Source organism: Brachycentrus maculatus, unplaced genomic scaffold (assembly GCF_059751285.1).
Source record: "Brachycentrus maculatus isolate JH-2025_06_01 unplaced genomic scaffold, ASM5975128v1 h1tg001202l, whole genome shotgun sequence".
NCBI lineage: Eukaryota > Metazoa > Arthropoda > Insecta > Trichoptera > Brachycentridae > Brachycentrus > Brachycentrus maculatus.
Genome location: NW_028281889.1, coordinates 151 through 26,662, shown reverse-complemented (window position 1 = coordinate 26,662; position 26,512 = coordinate 151). Strand labels below are relative to the sequence as shown.

Here is a 26,512-nt window from a genome sequence, read left to right as displayed (position 1 = left end):
TTTTTAACATAATATTTACCCGCTATAGGGCAAAAAGTGTTTTTTTTTATTATAATTTTTTTAATCAAAGATACATTGTATGGCAAAATAATCAACATAGTTACATATATATTTTTTTTTTACGTGCTACCTCACTAAGAGAGCAGATTGCTCGTGTTTAGAGATGGGGTTCGCTTACAGGGTTTGTACATATAAATAAGAAGTAAAAATAAGAAATAATAAATGGTAATCAAAAGGGAGTTTGCCTTATATGTTTTTGTAAATCATTTTTGAAAGATTTTAAATTGATTATTTTATTGAAATTGAAAAATTTTATTGAAATTGAAAAAAAATTGAAAGATTTTAATTTGATCATTTTTTATTCTTGCAAATAGTTTATTGAAATGTTTTATTCCTATAAAAGAATAGTGTTGTTTTGCATTTTGAAGAAAATGTATTGTTTAATTATTTTTTAAATAGACTCAATATTTTTCAGATTAAGAGAAAACATTCTGGTTTTACCTAAAAAGATCTGTTGCAGAGTAAAAAGTTCAATATGTGGCTTGATATTTATTTTTAATACATTTACAATATTTTTTATCTTTAAAACGATCGTATTATTTTTTGACATCTCATCAAAGATGAAGAAGAATATGGAGGTCAGGGCATTTACGGGGCTGACGGCCATCATAGGCTGGTTTAAGTGATCACTTGAAACACGTGTAACATTATCCATTATAGATTTTGTGAACAATTATTTGGACACACTCAAAATGTTGTTTAAAACGATCTCCTGAAAATTCAAGTTTTTTGATATATGACGTTGTTGAATGAAAGCAGTGAGCGAAATATTCAATCCATTTCCGGTGTTTCTAGCGCTTAGCGGGAATTTTAAAATGGAGGAAAATAATGGAACGGGGCACTTTGCAGGGCGAACCGGGGTAGGTTGGTTTATTGAATTTATCTGTCGTTAAAAGTAAATTGCATCGTCAAAAGTCAAAGAGCAGACGTTGAAAAAATATTCGAGATGGCAAAGTGCTTTTGCGGCGTTTGGCTAACCAAATACTTGAGTTTTTTTTCCTTCTGCGGTCGTAAAAAAAAATCTAGTGCCAATTTTCCCCACAGCGGGCGCTCTCCAGCAAACGAATTTTTATCATTCTCGAAATATAAAAATAAACATCCAATTTCGCGGAACAATTTGTAATAAAACAATGCATAATGTTTCTAGAAAACAATTGATACAATAAAGAATGACATGACGTAGTCTAACTAATAAACTAACCATCACGCCGCAGGGGTAGGCAGAGAGAATAGAATGCCACACCACTCTGTCTTTGCAAACATTCTTCGCCTCTTCCACGTTCATGCATCTCCTCATACATACCCGCCGATTGTTACGACTCCTAACCTGACCACTTTCAACTACTTTGCATACCTGATCGTGCCATGTTTTTTTCGGTCTTCCTCTGCTCCTTTTTCCACTTACATTCGCCTCATAAATTTATTTTACCGTTCTTTCCTCACTCATTCGTTCATTGTCTTTGCAAACATTCCGCACCTCTTCCACGTTCGTGCATCATTTTATGCATCGGGAACAGTCACATCTTACAGACACTCTATCTCTACATTCAATTCATCAAATTCCCAATGATGAGAAATCACTTATTACACGGAATAATCGGCGGGTATGTATAAGGAGATGCATTAATGTGGAAGAGGTAGTTATTGTTTGCATAGACAGGTTAGTATGGCATTCTATTCTCTCTGCCCACTCGTGTGGGGAATCGGCGTGATGGTCAGTTAATTAGGTAAAATATCATAAGCTTACAATTCTACCATTTACACTTACGTTTAATATTTAAAACAAACAACTAACAGTCAAATCGATCTTTTTAAAAACTCCAATATATTTATATACCTACATATAATAAAATAACAATTACATACTTTTTTCCATATATATTATAATTTATAAATTTTGGCCCAACCTAAAACCGAGTTTTAATTTTTTCTCATCATTTTGAAGGTTTTTGAAACGATAAATAAATTGATTAATCCCGTTTTGCACTTTTAATCCAAGGTTCAGTTTCAGAACTATGAATAGAGCAGTAAGCTTTGACGAAGGCTAATAAAGCCCTGGACCTTACAGAAAGCTCTAAAAAGCATGAAACACGACAGGAAATTTCCTGAAACTTCCGAATCCTTTGTACTCCTGAAAGGGCTTTACCCGGAGAGAGAGAGATCGTGCCATTTCTGAGTTTTATTTATTTATTTTGTTACTTTATTTTCACAGGGATAAAAGAGATTAATGACAAGCCCGTGAAAAAAGAATTCGTTCAGTTTTACGTTTAAAAATATTAAAACATTCTCTAACCATTCAAATAAGCGTTGATAATTCGCTCACTCCTTTCAAGAACGTCATATATCAAAAAACTTGATTTTTCAGGAGATCGTTTTTAAAGTTCAATAATATAATGCAATGTATTTAAAATAAATATCAAGCCATTTACTGAACTGTGCAACAGATCTTTTTAAGTATAATCTGACTGTTCTTTCTCCATTTGAAAAATATTTAGTATGTTTAAAAAAATAATTAAACAATACCTTTTCTTCAAAATGCAAAAACAACACTTTCTGCCCTGTAGCATGTGAATATTAAGTTAAAAATATGCCGCTTTTGCTGGGATATAGTACATTTTCTAGGCATTCTGAAAACATGCACGACTGAAAATTTACGATTTTTGATATAAGACGTTGTTGAAAGGAGTGAGCGAATTGTTAAATGTTACAATTTCAAGTTTTTTTTAGCTGAAATTATATTTAATACGAACTATTTATATCACTTAATTTACATCGAATATATTGACATCGTCTCACAGTACACAAAAAAATATTTTTATATTCGTAAGAATAAGTCCCTCAATTCTTCACATATTCACGATCTCATAATACGTTGTTAAACCCTTATACAGAGTTATACGTCCACCTCCGTGGTGTAATGGTTAGCGTCTTCAACTACCGAATTAGATGTCTGGGGTTCGAATCCCAAGGGGGGGTCAAATAAATTGAAGTGATTTTTCACTCTAATATTTATTCAATATTACCCTGGACTGGTACCTGATGCACAGGACTAATCACCTTTCCTTCATGTGTTAACTGTCAAGATAACACTGCTTATAAATGACGCAGTGCCCTATGCACCATTGGGGTGCGGATAAGAGCTTGAAAAAGTGAATTATTTACAGTTTACCAACATTATATATACATATTTACATATTCTTACAGTATACATTTTTTTCAAGAGAAATATTTGTGTTTTTATTATTTACACAAATATTTCAATTTCCTACTTTTTCTGTGAGCCTAAGCGGCTCATTATTAGTAATAAGTATCTCATTGCGGTAGAGGGGTTCGAACCGAGAAACTCTGACTTTTGAGTCCGCGACACTAACCACGGGACTACAACCCGACATTTGTTTTTAAATTCTTTCAGACTCTTTTCATTCTTCATACTCCTTCATATTTGTGAACAAGGATTAGGACGCACCACAAAATGTTGCTTATTTTTATATATCGCTCACTCCTTTCAAGAACGTCATAAATCAAAAAATTTGATTTTTTAGGAGAACCTTTTTAAAATTTAAAAATATAATACAATGTCAAAAATAAATGTATTAAAAATAAATATCAAGCCACTTATTGAATTTTTACCGTACGGATCTTTTTAGGTAAAACCTGAAGGTTTTTTCTCCACTTGAAAAATATTTAGTTTATTTAAAAAAATAATGAAACAATACCTATTCTTCAAAATGCAAAAACAACACTTTCTGCCCTGTAGCGGGTAAATATTAAGTTAAAAATATGCCGCTTTTTCTGGGATATAGTACATTTTCTGGGCGTTCCGAAAACATGCACAACTGAAAATTGTCGATTTTTTATTTATGACGTTCTTGAAAGGAGTGAGCGATATGTCAATATTTTTTAATTAAAATGCATTGCCAGTAATTTCAGTCATAGAACACCTATGACACATACCAAATATAAACATCAATTCATTTTTTTAAACTAAAGACTCGACTGGGCTAACATACAAAATATGAAAAAAAATTACTGACTAGTTATTTATTTATTTATTTCATAACATATTAATAATAATAATAATAAAAACCTTATCCGCACCCCAATGGTGCATAGGGCACTGTGTCTTATAAACGCAGTGCTATCATGATCGTTTTACACATGAAGGAAAGGTGATCAGGCCTCTGCTTCAGGTACCAGTCCATGCTAATATTGAATAAATATTACAGTGAAAAAATCACTTATATTTATTTTTACCCCCCTTGGGAATCGAACCCGGGACCTCCAGAACGGTAGCCGAGCGTGCTGACCATTACACTACGGAGGCGGACAGAAACATAACATATTACATACATAAGTCATATATACGTATAATATTTCCGATGAGTAATTTCTATTTCTCATTTTGGGACATGGGATTAAGGTTAACAAGACTGGAACACAAATAATAAAATAACAAAAAAGATTTTTTGTAAATAACCAAAACTAATACTAATATATGGCAAAAAAAATAAAATAAACAGGTATAATAAATAGGCACAAGAAGCATGTTTAAAAGAAAGAAATAGTTCGTCCGTCTCGCTAGATCGATAGTCTGATATGTTTGCTCGTGAATAAAGCATCACTATTTGTGTGACGTCACCGCCCATTCATGCGCCCTGGCGGCCGCCCGCCCACGCCGCCCGCCCACGGCACACATTTCCCGCCTTGGCTGAACAGGGCCGAGACGCACATTCTCTGCGTAAACATTCTTATGCATACACGGAAAAATTATAGTAAACAAATTACGAGGGCGCCACTTTCGTCACAGAGATATCACAACGCCATTTTTTTTACATTTTAATATCTCAACATTAAGATGAAGATCAAAAAGATGTAGATGAAGAATAATATCGAATATTACAGGGCTTATGATTTGTAATAGGCTGGTTTACACTCGTGAAATATTCACCATTCTACGCATGATTGACAACCACACTACTCTAACTAACTAAGCATCATGCTGCTTCCCCGCAGGGGTAGGCAGAGAGAATCGAACGCCACACCACTCTGTCTTTGCAAACATTCATGCATCTCTCCATACACACCCGATGAATATTACGACTCCTGACCCTTCCGCTTTCAAGTATTTGATATACCTGATTGTGCCAAGTAATCCTCTGTCTTCACACCGCTTCCCCGCAGAGAGAATAGCAGAGAGAATAGAATAATAATGTTTCGATGCATTGCCCAACATTATCCAACACCTTATTTATTACATCATACACATAATATCAAATTAAAAATTACAAAAATTTGTCCTCACTTAAATTTCCTGTATTGAAGTACATTTTACGATATTTATTTGTAAGATTGTAACGAAAAAAATGTTTTCTGCAATCAAATTATTATTATAATTTATATTTGAAGTACTAACTTTGTGATTTTCCATTTTATATTTAAAATGTAGCTTTGGTTTTAAATCACTATAAATATTTTATTATAACTTAATTATAATGTCTACCAGTTTCGAAGCCAAACCGTTTCTTTATCAAGACTGATTAATCAGTCTCGATACAGAAGTGGCTAGCTTCGAAACCAGTAGACATTATAATTAAGTAAAAATAAAATATTTATAATGATTTCAAAACAAAGATATATTTATTATGTATTATATATGATTTTATATTGGTTTAACATAGGATTGGTCACGTTTTGTCACAACTTTAGATTTTTTAAATATATTTATTGTGGTTTTAAAACAAAGTTACATTTTCATTTTAAATAATTATTAATTTATTTTAGGTAAAACTTTAATGTTTAATGTGTCTTTTATTTTCATATTATTTTTTGACATCTCATCAAAGATGAAGAGGAATATGGAAGTATGGGCATTTACGGGGCTGACGACCGTCATAGGCTTTTATTCTTCATCTTTGATGAGATGTCAAAAAATAATATGAAAATAACTCCTGTAATATGAGATAATCCAGTATTTGGACACACTCAAAATGTTGTCTTTTATTTGTTTTTAATTTTAGTTTCACTTGGTAAATACAATTTTCATAAAATTGTGACAGGCATTTCGATGCATTCCGCATCATTCTCAAACATCACGGACAAAACTAAGTCCACTTAAAAACAACTTTTAAACAGGCAAACCCAGATTACCAAAAAATTGAGACACACTCAATATACTGTAGATTGCTTTTAAAATTCATAGACATTGAGATCCTTGTCAACTAATGACGCCTCGAAAAATCACCTAAAATCTGTTTGAATATATTAAATTGGAGTGGTAAAAGAGTCACCCTAAAACATAATATTTATGTCCCTACAGTATTATGGTAAAGGTCCTCACATTAAGTTCTCTCAGCGCTCACTTGGAGTGTTTTCATGACGGTTCAAGCATATGTTTTTGACATTTCTCTCTTCTGTCGTCAGCCTTAGGCTTTTCCAACGCTCACCCCTTTCTCTTTGGGTTCCACTCACAGCTGGAGTGGCGCGTGTCAAAAACAGTGATTATATTTTTTAAAACAATATATACTCACTTAAAAATAACTGGTCAAATTTTAATCAAATTCTGTCGTGAAAAAACCCACTCAAAATAAACTAACAGGTGCTAAGGGAAAATAATGCCTCAACACGTGCAATTAATTAGTTACAAATATATATGTTTATATATATATATATATATATATATATATATATATATATATATATATATATATATATATATATATATATATATATATATATATATATATATATATATATATATATATATATATATATATATATATATATATATATATATATATATATATATATATATATATATATATATATATATATATATATATCATATTGCAACATCATTTGAATTGTAAACATATAAGAAAAACGATGTTGGAATTTTAGTAGACCCCGTGTGTGGGTTATTGTGCGGGAAGCCAGAGCAGGATATTTAAAAGAAATGCTTACTTACAGTTTGTTTATTGATATTAAATTCTTACACGATTTGATAACGATTTGATATTAACTTATTATAATTTATCTAATTGATTATTGAACTTTGAATGAAATATGAAGCTAAAATATACGTTCTTTAACAATCAAGCGATGGCAGGCGATTCTCGCCCCCGCGCTCCGGTTGGCTGCTCTTGTTGAATCCGCTCAGTGTTGTCAACCTGCCAGAAGCAGTATAATTCAGTGTTGTCAACCTGACAACACCAAATGGCGTGGCCAGACGGCTACAGAATGATAATTCTGAAGCCGGTAGTCACGAAGTAGTGTTTTTTTTAAGTGATATTACACAACGTGAACTATTAATGATACGGAGAGCTTTATATTACCATTAGCAATGCTTCAAATTTACAAAATATTAAAAAAGAAAACTTTAAACGTGTTAAAAAAAAATGTCTGAGAAAACTGAGAACGTTCAGGCTTGAAAATGTCTCTTTTTCAACGCATTTTTACGGACTTCTCTGAAAATAAGGGTAATATATGTCAGTAAATAAAGTACGATTCACAATGTGTTACGTTATAAAATCCTTTACATGTATTTTTAACGTTATTTATGCTTCGTACTAAGGGTTTTTTGTCTTCGTTTCTAACGCTCCGCCAAATTCTGTCGTGAAAAAATCCACTTAAAATAAACTTACAAGGCGCTAAGGGAAAATAATGCCTCAACACGTGTAATTAATTTGTCTAAGTTAGATCATAAAACAGTGGCTCTGAACCTTTTTGAAGTCAGGGACCTCTTTTGATCATAAGAAAAATTTGCGGTACACCAAAACATACAAAGAAAACTTTTATTATTAGTAAAACTGATTATTTTTTTACAGGTAAGTTAAAAATTACATTATTTAAAAAATACACAGAAACATAAATACTTTAATAAAAGTTATTGCGAAGAAAATTATTTAATTTGATATTTTAGCTAGTCGGCTTTTACAAATTTCAGAGATATATATTTTTTTCTTTATTTTAAATTCTTTTGCATTACATAAACATAAATTCAAGTAGAAAATATGTATAGAAATGAATACAAAAAAAGATACCACAAAGGTATGGCCTGTGTGTGGGTATACAATATAATTTAGTCATAGTTAAGATTATAAGGGTATAGGTTTTATAAGTAGAACTAGAATATTATTGTTCATATAAAATACAAAAAATCCTTTTTTTAATAAAATTAAAACTTAAAAACATAAAATAGATGAAAAAGTAAAAATTAAAAAGCTAGCGAGCATTTACTAAAAGAAAAAGGAGCTTAAATCTGACTCTTCCATAAATAATCTAAGCAAATTTTTTAATGTATACAAATTAGGTCATACATATATTTGATATAGCTTCTCTCATTACTTCATCCAAATTGCTAAGCCAATGTTCATAAATCAAGGGTTAAAAACCCTTTCAATGAATCTACCATTGATGGAGCATAGTCTGTATAAATTGCTACACACAACTCCCATGATATTTCCAATTATTTTAAGTATGATGATATAGAATTAAAGATATCTTGGCCGCTGTTGTAAGGTGAGCGCACACGTCACTTTGCAAGGGTGCTGTCATCTAGCCACTATATTTTTTCATACATTATAAAAATAGTAAAGGACATTGGTAACATTAACCAAGCTAGGACACAAAATGCCAAACCCTCTTCTAATGGAACGGAAGGTCTGCTGATGACAGTCAACAGTCCGCCTTCTCCTGAGGAGTGCAACGTGGTTTCCTCCCAGCAATGAGCAAATGCTGAGATTGGCCCACACTAGATTATTCCTCCTGTTTCCAACACAGATAAAAAAAAACAACATATTTAATTAGTTAGAAGAAACAAAAATTGACTTAATGAAGCTTTAACCTTGTACATAATAAGCAAAGTGAATAATAAAAAATAAAAATAAAACATTATATTTGCAACTCAAATCGCACAGTAAATGAACCAATATAATTTCTATTTGAAGCACTAACTTAGTGATTTTCCATTTTATAATTAAAATGTAACTTTATTTTTAAATCACTATAAATATCTTATTATAACTGAATTATAATGTCTACCAATTTCGAAGCTAACCGCTTCTTTATCAAGATTAATTAACATTTTGAGTGTGTCCAAATACTTGTTCACAAAATTTGGATTATCTCCAATTACAATCTCACCAATAGATGTCTCTAGTGAAGTTTTAGTGATTCAAGAACAATGTTTCAAAATTGGTTCATATATACATATATATATAGAACTTCCAAGAATTTGAGTAGTGTGGTTGTCAATAATGGGTAGAATTGGTGAATGTTACACGTGTGTCAAGTGATCACTTGAACCAGCCTATGACGGTCGTCAGCCCCGTAAATGCCCAGACTTCCACATTCTTCTTCATCTTTGATGAGATGCCAAAAAATAATGGGACTGATTAAATTAAGTTACATATTAATTATATACATGGACCAACATTCAATTTTTATTTTCATAATTTCGCGGAGCACCGGTTGAGAACCACTGTCGTAAAACATCTGAATAATAATTCTTAATCACCCTTAAGAAGGCCGCCCTAAAGACAAAAGGGAATGTGTGAAGTAAATATTTTCTTGTTAACTTTTTCAGCGCAAAAGCGAATTAAGCTGAAAACTTTTTTTCCTCCGGTATTCGAAGTTATTCCTTAATAACTTCTCTCATTACACTAATTAAAAACGCATTACTCATGTTGCCTTAATAACTTGAATTCAGAAGTTTTTCTAAACGTTTGCTTTATAAATTGGTGTGCGTTCAAGAAAGCGTTTTTACATAATTTTTTTATTGCCTACATGTTTCGCATTTGTTTGACTCGACTGAAATTCCAATTTTACATTTTATCGAGTGTATTCTTAAGGAGTTTTTTTTAGGAGCTGGCTGTAGTCTCCAGTTGACCTGATGATGGAATGGTTATTCTGAAACCGGTATTTTTGAACTAGAATTATAAAACGATGAATTATGATAAGAAGAGAGCTATCTATTTCCATAACACAAAGTTTGATATCCAAAATAAACTTTACTAGACCTAACAATATATATGTATATATATATATATATATATATATATATATATATATATATATATATATATATATATATATATATATATATATATACATATATATATATATATATATATATATATATATATATATATATATATATATATATATATATATATATATATATATATATATATATTTATATATATATATATATATATATATATATATATATATATATAAATATATATATATATATATATATATATATATAAATATATATATATATATATATATATATATATGTATATATATATATATATATATATATATATATATATATATATATATATATATATATATATATATATATATATATATATATATATATATATATATATATATATATATATATATATATATATATATATATAGTGTATCCGCCTCCGAAGTGTAATGGTCAGCACGCTCGGCTACCGTTCTGGAGGTCTCGAGTTCGTTTCCCAAGGGGGGTAAAATAAATATAAGTGATTTTTTCACTGTAATATTTATTCAATATTACCCTGGACTGGTATCTGAAGCGGAAGGCTGATCACCTTTCCTTCATGTGTAAACGATCAAGATAACACTGCTAATAACGCAGTTCCCTATGCACCATTGGGTGCGGATAAGGGTTTTATGATATGTTTATATATATATATATATATATATATATATATATATATATATATATATATATATATATATATATATATATATATATATATATATATATATATATATATATATATATATATATATATATATATATATATATATATATATATATATATATATATATATATATATATATATATATATATATATATATTTATATGTGTGTGTGTGTGTGTAATATTTATATCTACAACATTTTGAGTGTGTCCAAATACTTGTTCACCAATCTGGGCTTTCTCCACTAAGGGGTTATTTTGTATAATATATTATACAAAATAACCCCTTATATTTTGTTTAATAATATTTTTTACAAAATTTTATTTTTTACAAAATAACCCCCTATATTTTGGATAATAATATTTTTTTGACATCTCAACATAGCTGAAGAATAATGCGTAGGTCTGAGCATTTTCATGAATAACGACATATCATGACTGGTTTAAGTGATCACTTTGTAACATTCATCATTCAAACCCATGAGCGTAAAGAAGCACTATGTCTGATATGAGATTTAAAATAAGATTAAGATGACACTGCGGTGACACGATGTAGTGCCCTATACACCAGTGAATGCATATAAAGATTAGAAAAATAAGAGATTGTACAAATTAATCTTTAAGGCGAAACAGCTATCGCTGATTCTTTACTCTGTAAGAAAAACAAAAGCGATTTTCTGTATTTTTTTAAATAATACATGATTTATCGTTTGTTCGATGTTCTTCCAGTTTCCGTGGACCCGAAAAGTAATCCTAATTTCGCGAAAGGCATGTCGGAGAAATGATTAAAGATAAAATCTTTTGACTAGAGAAAATTCCAATTAGAGCGAATCCTGATTTCAGCGATATCCGTGTTCGGGAAACGTCTATTAATTAGGATTTAGGAATTATAACTGATTGAAAGGATTCCAGGAAATTGATGGTAAACCCTTTGACCTCTTAACATGATAATACAAAGAATTGGTCGGAATTATTGCAATTAATTTTATATTACATGTTAAATTCCATTAGGTCGCTCAGTTGAACAAAACGGTTTCCATTTTGACATCTCGACATAGATGAAGAAGAATATGGAAATCTGGGTTTTTACAGGGATTATGACCGTTTATAGGTTGGTGAAGTGATCACACGTGTAACATTCACCATTCTACCCATGATTGACAACCAGGGAACTCCTAGAACATGATCAATCAGTTATCGCTTCACGTTTGAATTCACGGGAACCGTCTATGGTTGGTTTGAGAAAACTTTCATAAATCAGATACTCTTTTTTTTTATTTATTCAGGAATTGTACAGCTTACATATAAAAAAAATTATATAAAACAATAGTTACATTAACAATAATAAACATTACATTACATTGACAAAAAACAGTTACGTTAAAAAAAAGCCAATTAAATAATTCCACAATTATGTTATAAAACTATTAAAAAACATTCAGAGATTAAACAAAAAACAAAAACAAAAAACAAAAAAAGGGTATTTAATAAAATAATACATTTAGCAGGAAGGAGAAGGAAAGGAGAGGAAGGAATATTGTTTTGTTAAGTACAAAAATAACTCCTAAATGGGAAAAACCCAGAAATGTGAACAAGGGTTTGGACACAACCAAAATATGTTGTTTATAAAATGATCCCTTAAACTATCCAATGACAGATCGTAAGTCCTGAAAATGACGAGATTTCCATATTCTTCTACATCTATGTTGAGATATCAATAAAAAAAAATCTTCAGCATTTACAGGACTTACAAACTCTCATTGGCTGGTTAAAGTGATCATTTTATACGCAACATTTTTTAGATGTATCTAAATCCTTGTTTAAAAAATTTCAATTTCTTTATTTAGGTGTTATTTTAACCAGCTTGTGACAGGTTATAAGACCAGTAAATACTAAGACTTCCATATTCTTCTTCATCTATCTTCACATCATTTTATACACTGTATAAGACAGATTGGTTTGGTGTCCTATTTTCTCTGCCTATCTCTGCGGAGAAGCGGCCTGATGGTTAGTCAGTACTTATTTAAAAGTATATTTTGTAAATTTTATAAAACATGTACATGTTGATAAAACAAGTTCATGTTAATAAAACAAGTACATATTAATAAAACAAGTACATATTAATAAAACAAGTACATGTTCATAAAACAAATAGGTACATGTTTAACCCTGAAACCGTTTGGAGAAAAAGAGTACCAAAAAAAATCGTTAAAAACAAAGTAGTTTCATTATAAAAAGTTTATAAAATGTGCCACAAAGTATCTGCGAAAAACATTTACGAAAGTATATTTTGTATGTTAAATGGTATTTAGTGGTCTTTTAAGTGGTATTACGCAAAGTGAACGATGATTGACAAGGAGAGTGTTATATATAAGTTTAATATTTTATCTGCGGCTTGTTAAATGACAACTCATGTCTCTTTATATGCGGGCTGAGTGCAAAAAACATGTCTACCGCTTCCTACAGACATGCATCCGCTCTACGAAACGTTATGAAAAATAATATATTGCCTCGCTAAGCGCAATTTTCCTCTGGGAAGAGCTTTCCAGATAAGGAAAATGTGAATGTAATGTTCTAATCGCAGTTTACTCCAACGTTTCCCTTAAAATATGTCCTGGAACTTAACGATACTTAGCGGCACTAGTATCAAGTTAATAATGAGACAATTCTGACTTAATTAACATAAAAAATTTATCTTCTGCAAACTCTCATCCGAACCGGATGGTGCATAGGGCACTACATCATATAAAAGCAGTGTTATCTTGATATTTACTTCCATTAAGGCAAGGTTATATTAAATGAATATTAGATTGTAAAATAACTCATATTTATTTTTAACCCCCCCTGGGAATCGAACCCGGGACCTCCAGCACGGTAGCTAAACATGCTAACCATAACATCACGGAGGCGGACAAAAAGTTACTGTTAAAAACATTTAATAAAGAATATATATTAATACACAGGTTTTAACTTCAATTTGGAAGTTTTACAAAAAAATATTTTAAAATACTTTGCAAGGTGCTCAATTCGGTATATAAAATGTGCAATTCGAAGTGGAAAAACTGTGCAATGTAAATACAATATATCTACATATATAAATTTTAAAAAATAATTTTATGAACAATTGTATTTATTTTATTTAAAAAAGTGGTTGAAACAAAGTTGTTTAATTTTATAAAATTGGATTAAGCTTTAAAATATTCATTTTCTCACAAATTGCCATGTCAATAGATTCTTCCTTTCCCAGAAAATAAATATAAGGGTACGTACCTACATCCCTCATTAGCTACTGCTGTTTCCCATAAATTATTACTGCACATGTTAAAACTATTACTTAAGTACCTAGAATTGTATGGCTATATAAGGACTGTTAGTGCATTTAATCTTCACATTCGTTTGAAATTGCCATAACTAGGCGATACAATTGTCACAATATGAATTATTATGTGTTTTTTAATAAAATACAATTTAGTATTCTCAAAAAGTCTGTTTGATCAAAAATTGATACATAAATATAAATTATTATAAATATAAATATCAAAATCTCAGTGTGGGCACATTATTGTTTTTTTTAATTATATGTGTGAAGAAATATGAATAAAGAAATAAAATTAATAAATATTTATAAAATTAAACAACATTTAACCTACCGGTTTCGACTAGATCCTTGTCATCATCAGGGTTTATTAAATTCTAAAACATTAAAAATAAGAAAATACTCATAATTAATCACATTCCCTTACCAAAAACTATTAAAAGTGTACTTATAATAAAAAAAAAAGTAATTGAAAAAAAGTTGTTTTATAATGTAAAGTTCATAAAATGTGCCAGAAAAATCTGCGAAAAACATTAAAAAAATTAATAAATATTATATAATGCTTTAAGTTAAATTGTCTCTAGGTTGTATAAGGATTATTATGATCATCAAATTCGAAATTACGATCATTATTAGGTAAGCAATTTAGGGCAGGTACAATGGTGGTATTGTCAACAGGTTGTAATGAAAATTCTCCATAGGTTCATCCTTCATTCTACCCCAGCCCTTAAGACAACTTCCTCCCTTTACTGTATTACACAATTACATCGTTACACAAAGCCTTACAGGCATTCCTAACTACTGATTAATTACTTATTACATGATAGTCCATGTATTCAAATCTAACTTACATTGGTTGATTGAAATCTGCAAATTGAAGTTAGTACTCTATTTTTAGTATATTACATATATCGCCCTTTTATTACATAGTACTCAACAACGTAATACAACGTAATACATTTTCAGTTATGCATGTATTTAGAATGCCCAGAAAATGTACTATATCCCAGAAAAAGTGGCATACTTTTAACTTAATATTTACCCGCTATAAGGCAGAAAGTGTTGTTTTTGCATTTTGAAGAAAAAGTATTGTTTAATAATTTTTTTTTTTTTACACTCTCCTTATCATTCATCGTTTACTTTGTGTAATACCACTTTTTTATTATTACTATTTGCATTTGTCAGAAACAAACAGGTTTTCACTCTGTGCAAGTCATGAATTGATTTTCCATTAATCTCTTCGGGATTTAATTGAAATTTCATTGGATTGCCTCGGCCGCTTTATAAAAATGAATGTCACATCCCCACCGGGCGTTCTGAAAGCTTTGTGACGGAGTACTAGACAGAGGTTAAATTTCAATTTAGTTTGAATAACGGGGCGAGACGTTTTTCATTAACACACGGTGGCACTTAAATTTCAGTGCTGAAACGTATTCAGCTGGGGGCAGCGCAGTCGCCTTAGTATATTCAACAATAAAAAATGTAACATGGTATTTCGAAGCAGGGGGATGAAAATCGAAATACTAGTACAACGGTCAAAAAGGGGGGAAAAGAATCATTTTAAATGTTTTAATATACTATATACTATATATTATATACTATATATTATATACTATATATATACTATATACTATATATATACTATATATTTGTACGTTATATTTTTATTAAATAATAAAAATATAACGTACTAATATTGTCCGCAGGGATTGGCAGTGAGAATAAAATACCACACCAATCTGTCTTTGCAATCAATCTTCGACTCTTCCACATTCGTGCATCTCCTTATACATACTACAAAATAATTAAACATATTATTTTGATTTATTTTTATTATTTATACTGCCAAATAAATATATTTTTTTAAATATTCACAGTTATTTAACCTCCTTTTTTAAAAATAATTCATATGGCCAAATAAATTATTTAAAAAAGCTAGATGTAAAATAACTGTAAACAGACTGTAGGCATTCGCCTAGTATGTATAAGGATAAATATAAAAATAAAATAATTTTATGAAAAACAATTTACTCCGGTTTGACTTAGCGGTGGGTGCAATACTTAGCCATATTTCGTTTACAAAAATATGATTTTGTAAGTAGGTATGATAATACAATAAATATATATGTGAAGGATAAAAGAAACATAAAAATAAAATAAAACAAAGCGTTTTTAATAATTGTTTATGTACGTGTATAAATATATATATATATATATATATATATATATATATATATATATATATATATATATATATGTATATATATATATATATATATATATATATATATATATATATATATATATATATATATATATATATATATATATATATATATATATATATATATATATAAATATATATATCTATATATATATATAAATATATATATATATATATATATATATATATATATATATATATATATATATATATATATATATATATATATATACATAAATATTATATATATATATATATATATATATATATATATATAGGGTCCGCCATCTAAAGTTTTTTTTTTCAACTAGTGCTTATTTCGTGAATGGTAACACTTAGCTCATGTCTGATTTGACAGATAATTAGTTTTATCCTTCCGCTGAGCGAATATGGTTGTGTATACGCTTGAACAACGCTGGGAAATATTGCGACATTACTTTGAAAATCATGGTAATGTTGCAGAATGTGTGCGAAAATTGCGTACGGTTTTTGGAAGAAGAGAAGCACCGTCAGCTCCGTATGTTCGTTATCTTGTGAAAAAAGTGAAAGAAACTGGCATCCTCATCGATAAACCAAAGCGTGAAAAGCCAAAAACAGTGCGTACACCCGAGAATATCGATGTTGTGGCAGAAAGTGTGCGTGAAGCGCCATCAACATCAATTCACCGTCGTTCTCAACAATTGAACATTTCGGAGACATCATTGAGACGAATTTTGCATAAAGACCTTGGTATGACGCCATACAAAGTCCAATTGGTTCAGGAGTTGAAGCCAACTGACCATCCAATGCGTTTTCGCTTCGCTGAGTGGGCCTGCGATCGACTTACAGAAGATGCCGATTTTGCCAAAAAAATCATCTTTTCGGATGAAGCTCATTTTGATCTTGGCGGGTATGTAAACAAGCAAAATTGTCGTATTTGGGGCACAGAAAACCCGCACGCATACATTGAAAAGCCGGTACACCCAAAACGAGTCACTGTTTGGTGCGGATTTTGGTCCAGAGGCATAATTGGGCCATTTTTCTTTGAAAATGAGCAAGGAGTGGCCGTTACACAGTCAATGGCGATCGTTATCGGGCCATATTGAACGGATTTTTGTTCACAAAAATTGAAGAAAAGGATATTGGCAACATTTGGTTTCAACAGGACGGCGCTACGTGCCACACAGCCGAAGCTACACTCGATGTTTTTTATAGCATTTTCAAAAAAAAAAAGTTATTTGGCGGACCCTTTATATATATATATATATATATTTATATATATATATATATATTTATATATATATATATATATATTTATATATATAAATGCGTGTATAAATACAGGCGTAGACGCTCAACTGCGAAACTGGCGCCGCCAGTTCGATAACTACCAATTGCTAAAGAATGAATTTAAAAAGTAATTATTTTTAATGAATATTGGTTTTTGTGATGTATTTTTTACATTTACCTTCTCTGTTCTCTAAAATTAAAGGCTTTGAAGTTTTAAAAATTAAACATAACATCCTAATGTTTGAATGTGGATGAAAGTAGACTGAATGCAGTTGAAATAGTATATCTAAGACGAATATGCGGTAAAACCATGAATGAAGGATGGTTGAATCGTGAAATAAGAAAGGAATGCTACGCTGAGATAAACACTTACGATAAAATTAAGAGCCCAAGAGGACCGAGGAAATCTTGGCATGATCAAGTATTTCAAACACTTGAAAGTAGTCTTTCGGAAAGCGGTGAGGCGTTCTGTTCTCTCTGTCTAAAATGGGTTAAATGATTTCATTAATTGATTCGAAGGTCACTTAGTGGTAAAATATATATATTTAATTCAAGTCTTACTTGGTAAATACCACTATTGTTTGTGGTATTTTCCAAGTATAACATAAATTAAAATAGCGTTAAATGATTGAATGTATTATGAATCTTATTATGTAACAGTTTTTCATAAAGAAGTCATAACTACATCATGTTTTGCTTGTAATTCAATCACCCATGTCTAAACTTTGTTTCTTCAAATCAACAGTTTTTTTTTGCGATGATTTGAGTATTTTCTAAAATTGTATTTATTAAAATTTTTATTCAAATATTTGTGATATCGGGATACGATTGGCAATATCGGTGACATGTCCTAGTACACCGTAGTAATATGTAAGACCTAAAATTAGAATTCCGCAAAAAATATCTAGAATTCTAATTTTGTTTCCATCACACAAATGTATAACATTTTTCGGATTTAAAAAATAGCAAATAATAAAATTCATGGGGCCATACACATGTGTACATTTATATGTATCGCGAGAGGCTTTAGGCATAAATTCAGACAGGGTGTTTTCTAATGGGGTGAAGATTTAGCCACCCTTCCTTAAGATCACATTTTATTGCGCGAATTTTCCGAGAATCCTTTTTGGAGCCGTAAATATAACAAATTACCTTTTTATGGTATGTGATACTTTATTATTAGTTAAAGAAGTATTTCGTGAACAAGACAACTCCATTAAAGGCCGACTGCGGAATAAAACTGCACAACAAAAATTGAAACAATAGGTTTATTCTATAATTTATATTTGTAGCACTAAGTTTGTGATTTTCCATTTTATAATAAAAATGTAACTTTGTTTTAAAATCACTATAAATATTTTATTATAGCTTAATTTTAACGTTTACCGGTTTCGAAGCTAACCGCTTCTTTATCAAGACTGATTAATACTAAAACACTATCTACTAAACAATATTCAAAATATTTTGACGGTTAGGGAATGAAGTTTAGATAGATCTCAAGTGGCTTTATTTTTGTGTTGATTGGCAGTCACAGTCAAAAGGGATTAGGGATGATGAGTGTTGATTGGAAACATATTTAATTACATACTTTAAGCATAATCATTTACTTGTGTATTTATTACTTGTGAACTATTATTAATTGCCTTTTTAAGTAAGAGGACTTAACTAAGATTACTTAAAAATATTGGAAATTAAAAAGGCAATTCATAATAATTTACAACTAATTAATTCACAAGTAAGTGATTTTGCTAAAACTCCGTTATTACTGTGACTGCCAATCAATACAAAAAATAAAGCCACTTGAGATCTACCCAAGCTTCTTTCCCTAACCGTCAAAACATTTTGAATATTGTTTGGTAGAAAGTGTTTTAGTACTAATCAGTCTTGATAAAGAAGCGGTTAGCTTCGAAACCGGTAGACTTTATAATTAAGTTATAATATAATATTTATAGTGATTTTAAAATAAAGATACATTTTATTTATAATAGGTTTATTCTAGCCTGTAAACTAGACAGCGTTGATTGGAATTTTACAATGCATCATATCCCTTTGGTTAAGAGAACTTGACAAGACATCAAACATTCAAGATACACGGTGGACTAAAACTTAAGACTGTTTTTTTTTAATGTATTTGTCACAGTAAAAATTAAATTGTTAGCGAGAGTTGACTCTGCCTAGGAAGATAAAGATCATATTTTCGAAACTCTAAGATATGTCGAAACTCAATCTCATGACACAGTACATAAGTTCAGAACAACCATCTATGTTGGATTGAGAAAGCGTGTATTAAGTAGTGACCTTTTTTATTCGTATGTAAGATCCGAATCCTGGTTTATTTTTACAAACGCCCAATACCATGATTTTTTTTTATTTATGTAGCTTATAATTTATTATTTTTAACAAAATTCTGAGTATGTCCAAATACTCTCTGGCTGAGTCCGCGACACTAACCACGGGACCACAACCCGATACATGTGATTTTCCATTTTCTATATCGGATGTATTTGTATATTATGTGTTGAAATATATGTAGGTACATGATTTTTTCAAAATAAGGATTAATGTCCCTTGTTTAAATGACGAATTTTAGTCACGTTGTTAGTTAGTGTAGACTGTCAGTCAGAGTTTCCGGGTTTTATTTTTGATGAAGACTCACAAATACAAAACTAAAAATTAAAAATGTCTGTAATATTCTGTAATAATGTCTACAAGAAACCATAAAAATGCTTGACAAATATGATAATTCTGCCATGAAAACTATATTATGTCGTATTTAAATATTTTTAATGACCTACTGAAAATTAGAGGTTTTTAATTGAGGTTTGTCCGCCTCCGTAGTGTCAGCACGCTCGGCTACCGTTCTCGAGGTCTCAGGTTCGATTCCCAGGGGGGGGTCAAATAAATATAAGTGTTTTTTCACTCTAATATTTGTTCAATATTATCCTGGACTGGTACCTGAAGCGGAGGGCTGATCACCTTTTCTTTATGAGTTAACGATCAAGATAACACCGCGTTTATATGATGCAGTGCCCTATGCACCATTGGGGTGCGGATGAAGTGAAGTTGAAGTAATATTTCTGTTTTTTGTTAAAAGGCCTTGTTTTTTATCCATTCTGTATCCGGAGCGCAGAAATGAATGTAGCAAACGTTGTGTACAATAGAACACTATTGTACTAGACCTTTTGTTCCGTGAGGGCTCGCGAGAGCGCCCGAAGTGAGCCGGTAACGTCGAGCGCATTGTGCAACTAAGCAACTTAATAATTGCACTCCCGGAACAGACAAATAATTATGCACCAAAATGCAAAAGTGCAAAGTATCCACGCTGAATTACAAAGCAGCAAAACATTTTGCTTGGCGCCGGAACCGCGCTTATTGTTGAGAAAACGTGTATTTTGTAATTGCAGAAGCAAGGTAATATTTTAGCATGCGGTTCTTCAACTTTTGAACATTTCAAGTAAAAAATAATATTAATTAAAACCCTAATACGCACCCTATGGTGCACAGGGCACTGTATCATATAAACACGGTGTTATCTAGATCATTAACATATGAAGGAAAGATGATAAGACATCCGCTTCAGATACCAGTCCAGGGTAATATTGAATAAATATTTGAGTTTAAAAATTACTATGTTTATTTGACCCCACTGGAAATCGAACCCGGGACATCTGGTACGGTAGCTAACTAAGCATACTCACCATTACACTACGGAGACGGACAAACTTTTAAGGTACTAATTTAAATTATGGTAATTATTTATATAAACTCCGCGCTAACTTATGTGTAGTGTTTTTTCGGCATTCTTTGATAATTTGTACAATGAAACAGCTGTCACGAAATTATTAAATTCATTATAACTGATCCGGCAATCACTTTGTGGCAGTTAATATCTGTGCATTTATTTTATTTTATTTTTACTTACGACATTTTGAGTGCGTCCAAATACCAAATACAAATCTGGATTGTCTCCAATTATAGAAGTTATTTTCCATATTATTTTTTAACAAGTAAAAAAGTGTAACATGATCACTTAAATCAGCCTATAACGGTCGTAAGCCCCGTAAATGCTCAGATTTAATATGAAATATATATATATATATATATATATATATATATATATATATATATATATATATATATATATATATATATATATATATAAATATATATATATACATATATATATATATATATATATATATATATATATATATATATATATATATATATATATATATATATATATATATATATATATATATATATATATATATATATATATATATTTATATATATATTTATATATATATATACATATATATATATATATATATATATATATATATATATATATATATATACAGTATCTACTCAATGAATTAGGGCCACCCATTATTTCTTTGAATACTCTGAAATCTTTTGGATTATTATATTTATTTTACATAAATACTTTAAGTTTTCTATTGACATCTAATATCATGTATATTAACTTCAATAATATGTAAAATATACCTGGATTATTTAAGCCTTTACAAAATTTCAAACCCTTTTTCTTAGAAAGGTCCCTAATTAGCACAGGTAGACAGATAGTTGAAAATTAAAAAAAAAGTCCTATCTCATTTATTAGTGAAGTTTCTTGAGTTCTGGTTGTTGTTTTGTTCAGAAAGGTCATATAGTTATCGTGTCTTGTGAAAAAAACTTAATTTTTAATTTAAGTTCATAAAGTATAATTTTTTTTTGTAAACACAAGTGTTTTTTTTGAAAAGGACAAAATGGGAAAAAGTAAAGACATTTCTGAGGAAAAAAAGTCTAGTGTTATAGTGCTACTGAAATTAGGAATACTATCTAATAGAGAAATTTCAAAAAAAGAAAACGTTTCTCGTCAAACAGTGGACAGAATTTCAAAATCAATAAAAAATCAGTCACCCGCCACCAGCAATCGGCGAAAGAACTGTCGTAGGATTAGAAAAACAACACCGAGGACTGATCGAAAAATCGTTCAAAGTGCCTTAGAAAACCGTAGTGCATCAGCAAAACATTAAAAATAAAATTGGAAGAAGAGGGTATAAATATATCGGTATCAACACTGAGGCGACGTCTTTACGAAGTAAATCTGAAATGCAGGCGCCCTGTAAAAGTACCAAAATTGACACCACGAATGAAAGCGGATCGATTAAAATGGGCCAGGGTACATTGAAATTACTCGGTAGATGATTGGAAAAAGGTATTTATTTAAATTGAATTTTCAACATATCATTTTAGTAAATAAACTTATATATTTGAATTAAACTTAAATTTTCATTATTTTTCAGGTCATCTTTAGTGATGAGTGCCGGTTAGAAGCCGTGACAGAGAGCCGTCAATTCGTCAGGAGAACACCAATGGAACGTTACAATGAGGCCTGTGTGGTAAAAGTTATCAAACACCCCCCTGCAACAATGATATGGTCATGTATTATTAACAATTTACCTGGGCCGTTGTTTTTCGTGGAAGGAACAATGAACCAAAATTCCTATAATCAGGTCCTCGAACGAATTTTATTGCCCTTCTACCATACACTCGACCCAACAGAAGGTCCATACACCTTCATGCAGGATGGGGCACCTTGCCACCGGGCTAAATCAATAATAAAATTTTTGTCTAACAAAAACTGCCTTTGCTCCCCTGGTCTGGAAATTCTCCGGACTTTAATCCTATAGAAAACGTATGGAGCATGTAAAAAAATGAGGTTTACTCATTTGCAAATCCAACAGTAGACTGTCTAAAAAAAAATATTCAAAAATTTTGGTCAGAAGACGAAGAAATAAAAAACATGATAAAACAGTGCATTTTAAGTATGCCAAAAAGAATTGAGGCAGTTATTTCTGCCAAAGGTGGAAATACTAAATACTAACTATATTTATATGAAAATATATGCATAATTTAAGCGTAATAAAGTGTTCATGTGTAAATAAAATTCAATGTTGTTTTATTCAAGGTTTTCTCTGAGTTATTCCTGTTTGAATTGAGAAATTGCGCGAAATTCTGCGTGGCCCTAATTCATTGAGTAGATACTGTATATATATATATATATATATATATATATATATATATATATATATGTATATATATATATATATATATATATATATATATATATATATATATATATATATATATATATATATATATATATATATATAAATAATATATATATATATATATATATATATATATATATATATATATATATATATATATATGTAGTGGTCAGCAAGCCACTCAACCCTACTGATAATAAGAGCGAATTCTCAGAATGCAAAAAGCAAAAACTGCAACTAAGTAGATAAAGGGAGGCAGTGACCGAGAACAAAAGAAGTGCAACGTCTAGTGAAAGGCAACCTGGATTTGTTTTGACTAGCACTTTAAAGACAAAGGAACAATGGGTTCCCAAACGATATAAAAGAGGAACAGCCTCGGACGACATATCTCATTCCTCCGCCGGGAACGCAGCTACTACGATTGACTCTCACTCCTCCGCCGGGAATCCGCCAAGTAACACCGTCGCCGTCACGAGACCGCCGCATCAAGACCTCGCTACGACCTCCAGTCCACCACCCTCGTCAGCATCAAGGAGCTACTCCAGTCAGCCCGACCGTACATCTACGCCACCGCTACGCCGTACCGTCTTGTGTAACATTTATTGTTAAATAAACATCTATTCAACACGACCGTCTTCCTCTTCATCACCACATCCCCAAAGTGGTGACCCCGACGTGATATATATATATATATATATACATATATACATTCATTTTCATGATGCGTTCAGAATCATATTACGATGTTTGATAAGGATGTTGAATCCATCGAAACACGCGTCACAAAAGATTTAAAGAAATAGTGGAGTTTACCAAGTTAAATATAAACCAAAAAAATCGCGTTTCAATTTATATTAAAAGTAAGTGTCTATCTGTATCAAGGTTCTTATTTATTTCGGCAATTAAGAAAAAATACACAAATATCGTTTAAATTTACCCATAAGACAATTTATAGTTCTGAATTCCTTTTGACCACGTTCTAAGACAAATAGCATCCCCTATTGTCAACAGACAAAGCATCCCCAACCACCCTTCTCCACCAAATAATAACGTCTCCTGCAAGTTGTTCCGCTAATTGCGTCCCTGTCTGCACCAATAAGGATGGGTGGTTAGTTCATTAATTGTCTTGGCTAATTTACACCTAATTAAATTACAATATAGGGTGTTGTTTTCATATTTGTTTGTATAGAATAAAATAAACAACTATGTAATTTTTCCTCATTAATTTTATTTTACCGGCATACGGGTTTCGTTATACCTGACATCGTCAGACTGGTGTGAAGCTAGACATAATTCTATGCTATAAACACAACAAGGCAGAATTTGAAAACCTTGATTTTGTATCATTTTTGTGACAAAATTAAATTAAAATTTATTTCAATTGATTGATTTGTTTGTATGTATACATATCCGCCTCCATAGTGTAGTGCTTAGTGCGTTAGGCTACCATGCTGGATGCTTTTGACCAATTTCACATTGTTCTTGAATCACTAGAACTTCACTAGATCCACTGTAGTTCTAGTGATTCAAGAACAATGCTTCAAAATTGTCATCATTGTAAATTATATATATAGAACTTCCAAGAATTTGGGTAGTGTGGTTGTCAATAATGGGTAGAATTGGTGAATGTTACACGTGTGCAAAGTGATGACTACAACCAACCCATGACGGTCGTCAGCCCCGTAGACTTCTATATTCTTCTTCATCTTTGATGAGATGTCAAAACTACCCATTATTGATAACCACACTACTCAAAATCTCTATATATATATATATATATATATATATATATATATATATATATATATATATATATATAAACACATATATATGAACCAATTTGAAACATTGGGTCGTCAGCCCCGTAAATGCCCAGACATTCATATTCATTTTCATCTTTGATGAGATGTCAAAAAATAACATGAAAAATAAATCCTACAATTGGAGATAATCCAGTTTTGTGAACAAGTATGTAGACACACTCAAAATGTTGTAAATAAAACTTAAATAAAAAATTAAAAAATCACTTAATTTATCAAAATGTATCTTTCATTCCAGTGACGGCGGAGGTAGATCTGGTGTGTACTTGGCTATAGATGCCAACATGGAGCTCGCTGAAGAGGAAGACGCCTTCGATGTCTTCGGATACTTGAAGAAGCTCAGGCAGTCGAGAAAAGGACTAATTGAGAATATTGTAAGTTCTATCCTGTCACTGTACAATTTCGTTTTCTAATACACAGTAGTATGGATATGAAATAAGCGAGGAGTGTATGTCAGGACAGAAGAGTGTGGCGTTCCATCCTCTCTACCTGATGCGTGATGAGACTAGTAGTAGTAACTACTAATATAACACGCATCACGTAGAGAGGATGGAATGCCACACTCTTCTGTCCTGACATACACTCCTCGCTTATTTCATATCCATACATCTAGTCATATATCGCTCACTCCCTCCAAGAACGTCATAAATCAAAAATCGTCAATTTTCAGTTGTGCATGTTTTCGGAATGCCCAGAAAATGTACTATATCCCAGCAAAAGCGGCATATTTGTAACTTAATATTTACCCGCTACAGGGCAAAAAGTGTTGATTTTGCATTTTGAAGAAAAAGTGTAGTTCAATTATTTTTTTAAATATACTTAATATTTTTCAAACGGAGAAAAGACATTCAGGTTTTACCTAAAACGATCTGTTGCATAGTAAAAAGTTCAATAAGTGGGTTGATATTTATTTTTAATACATTGCATTATATTTTTAAACTTTAAAAACGATCTCCTGCAAAATCTAGTTTTTTGATCTTGTTGAAAGGAGTGAGCGATATTATTTTTTGATTTTTCATCAAAGATGAAGAAGAATA

The 26,512-nt window shown here is 30.7% G+C and overlaps 1 protein-coding gene across 1 annotated transcript in view; it reads left to right on the top strand.

Moving 5' to 3' along the window:
* Positions 1-25,849, top strand: part of LOC148299291 (receptor-type tyrosine-protein phosphatase T-like) — a gene marked incomplete at its 3' end in the record, with an annotated part of 67,197 nt that extends 41,348 nt beyond the window's left edge. The window contains exon 7 of the mRNA XM_088276229.1: positions 25,714-25,849. Within this exon, the coding sequence (XP_088132355.1) occupies positions 25,714-25,849 (136 nt within the window). The remainder of the gene's footprint in view (positions 1-25,713) is intronic.
* Between the last annotated feature and the right edge of the window lie 663 nt (positions 25,850-26,512).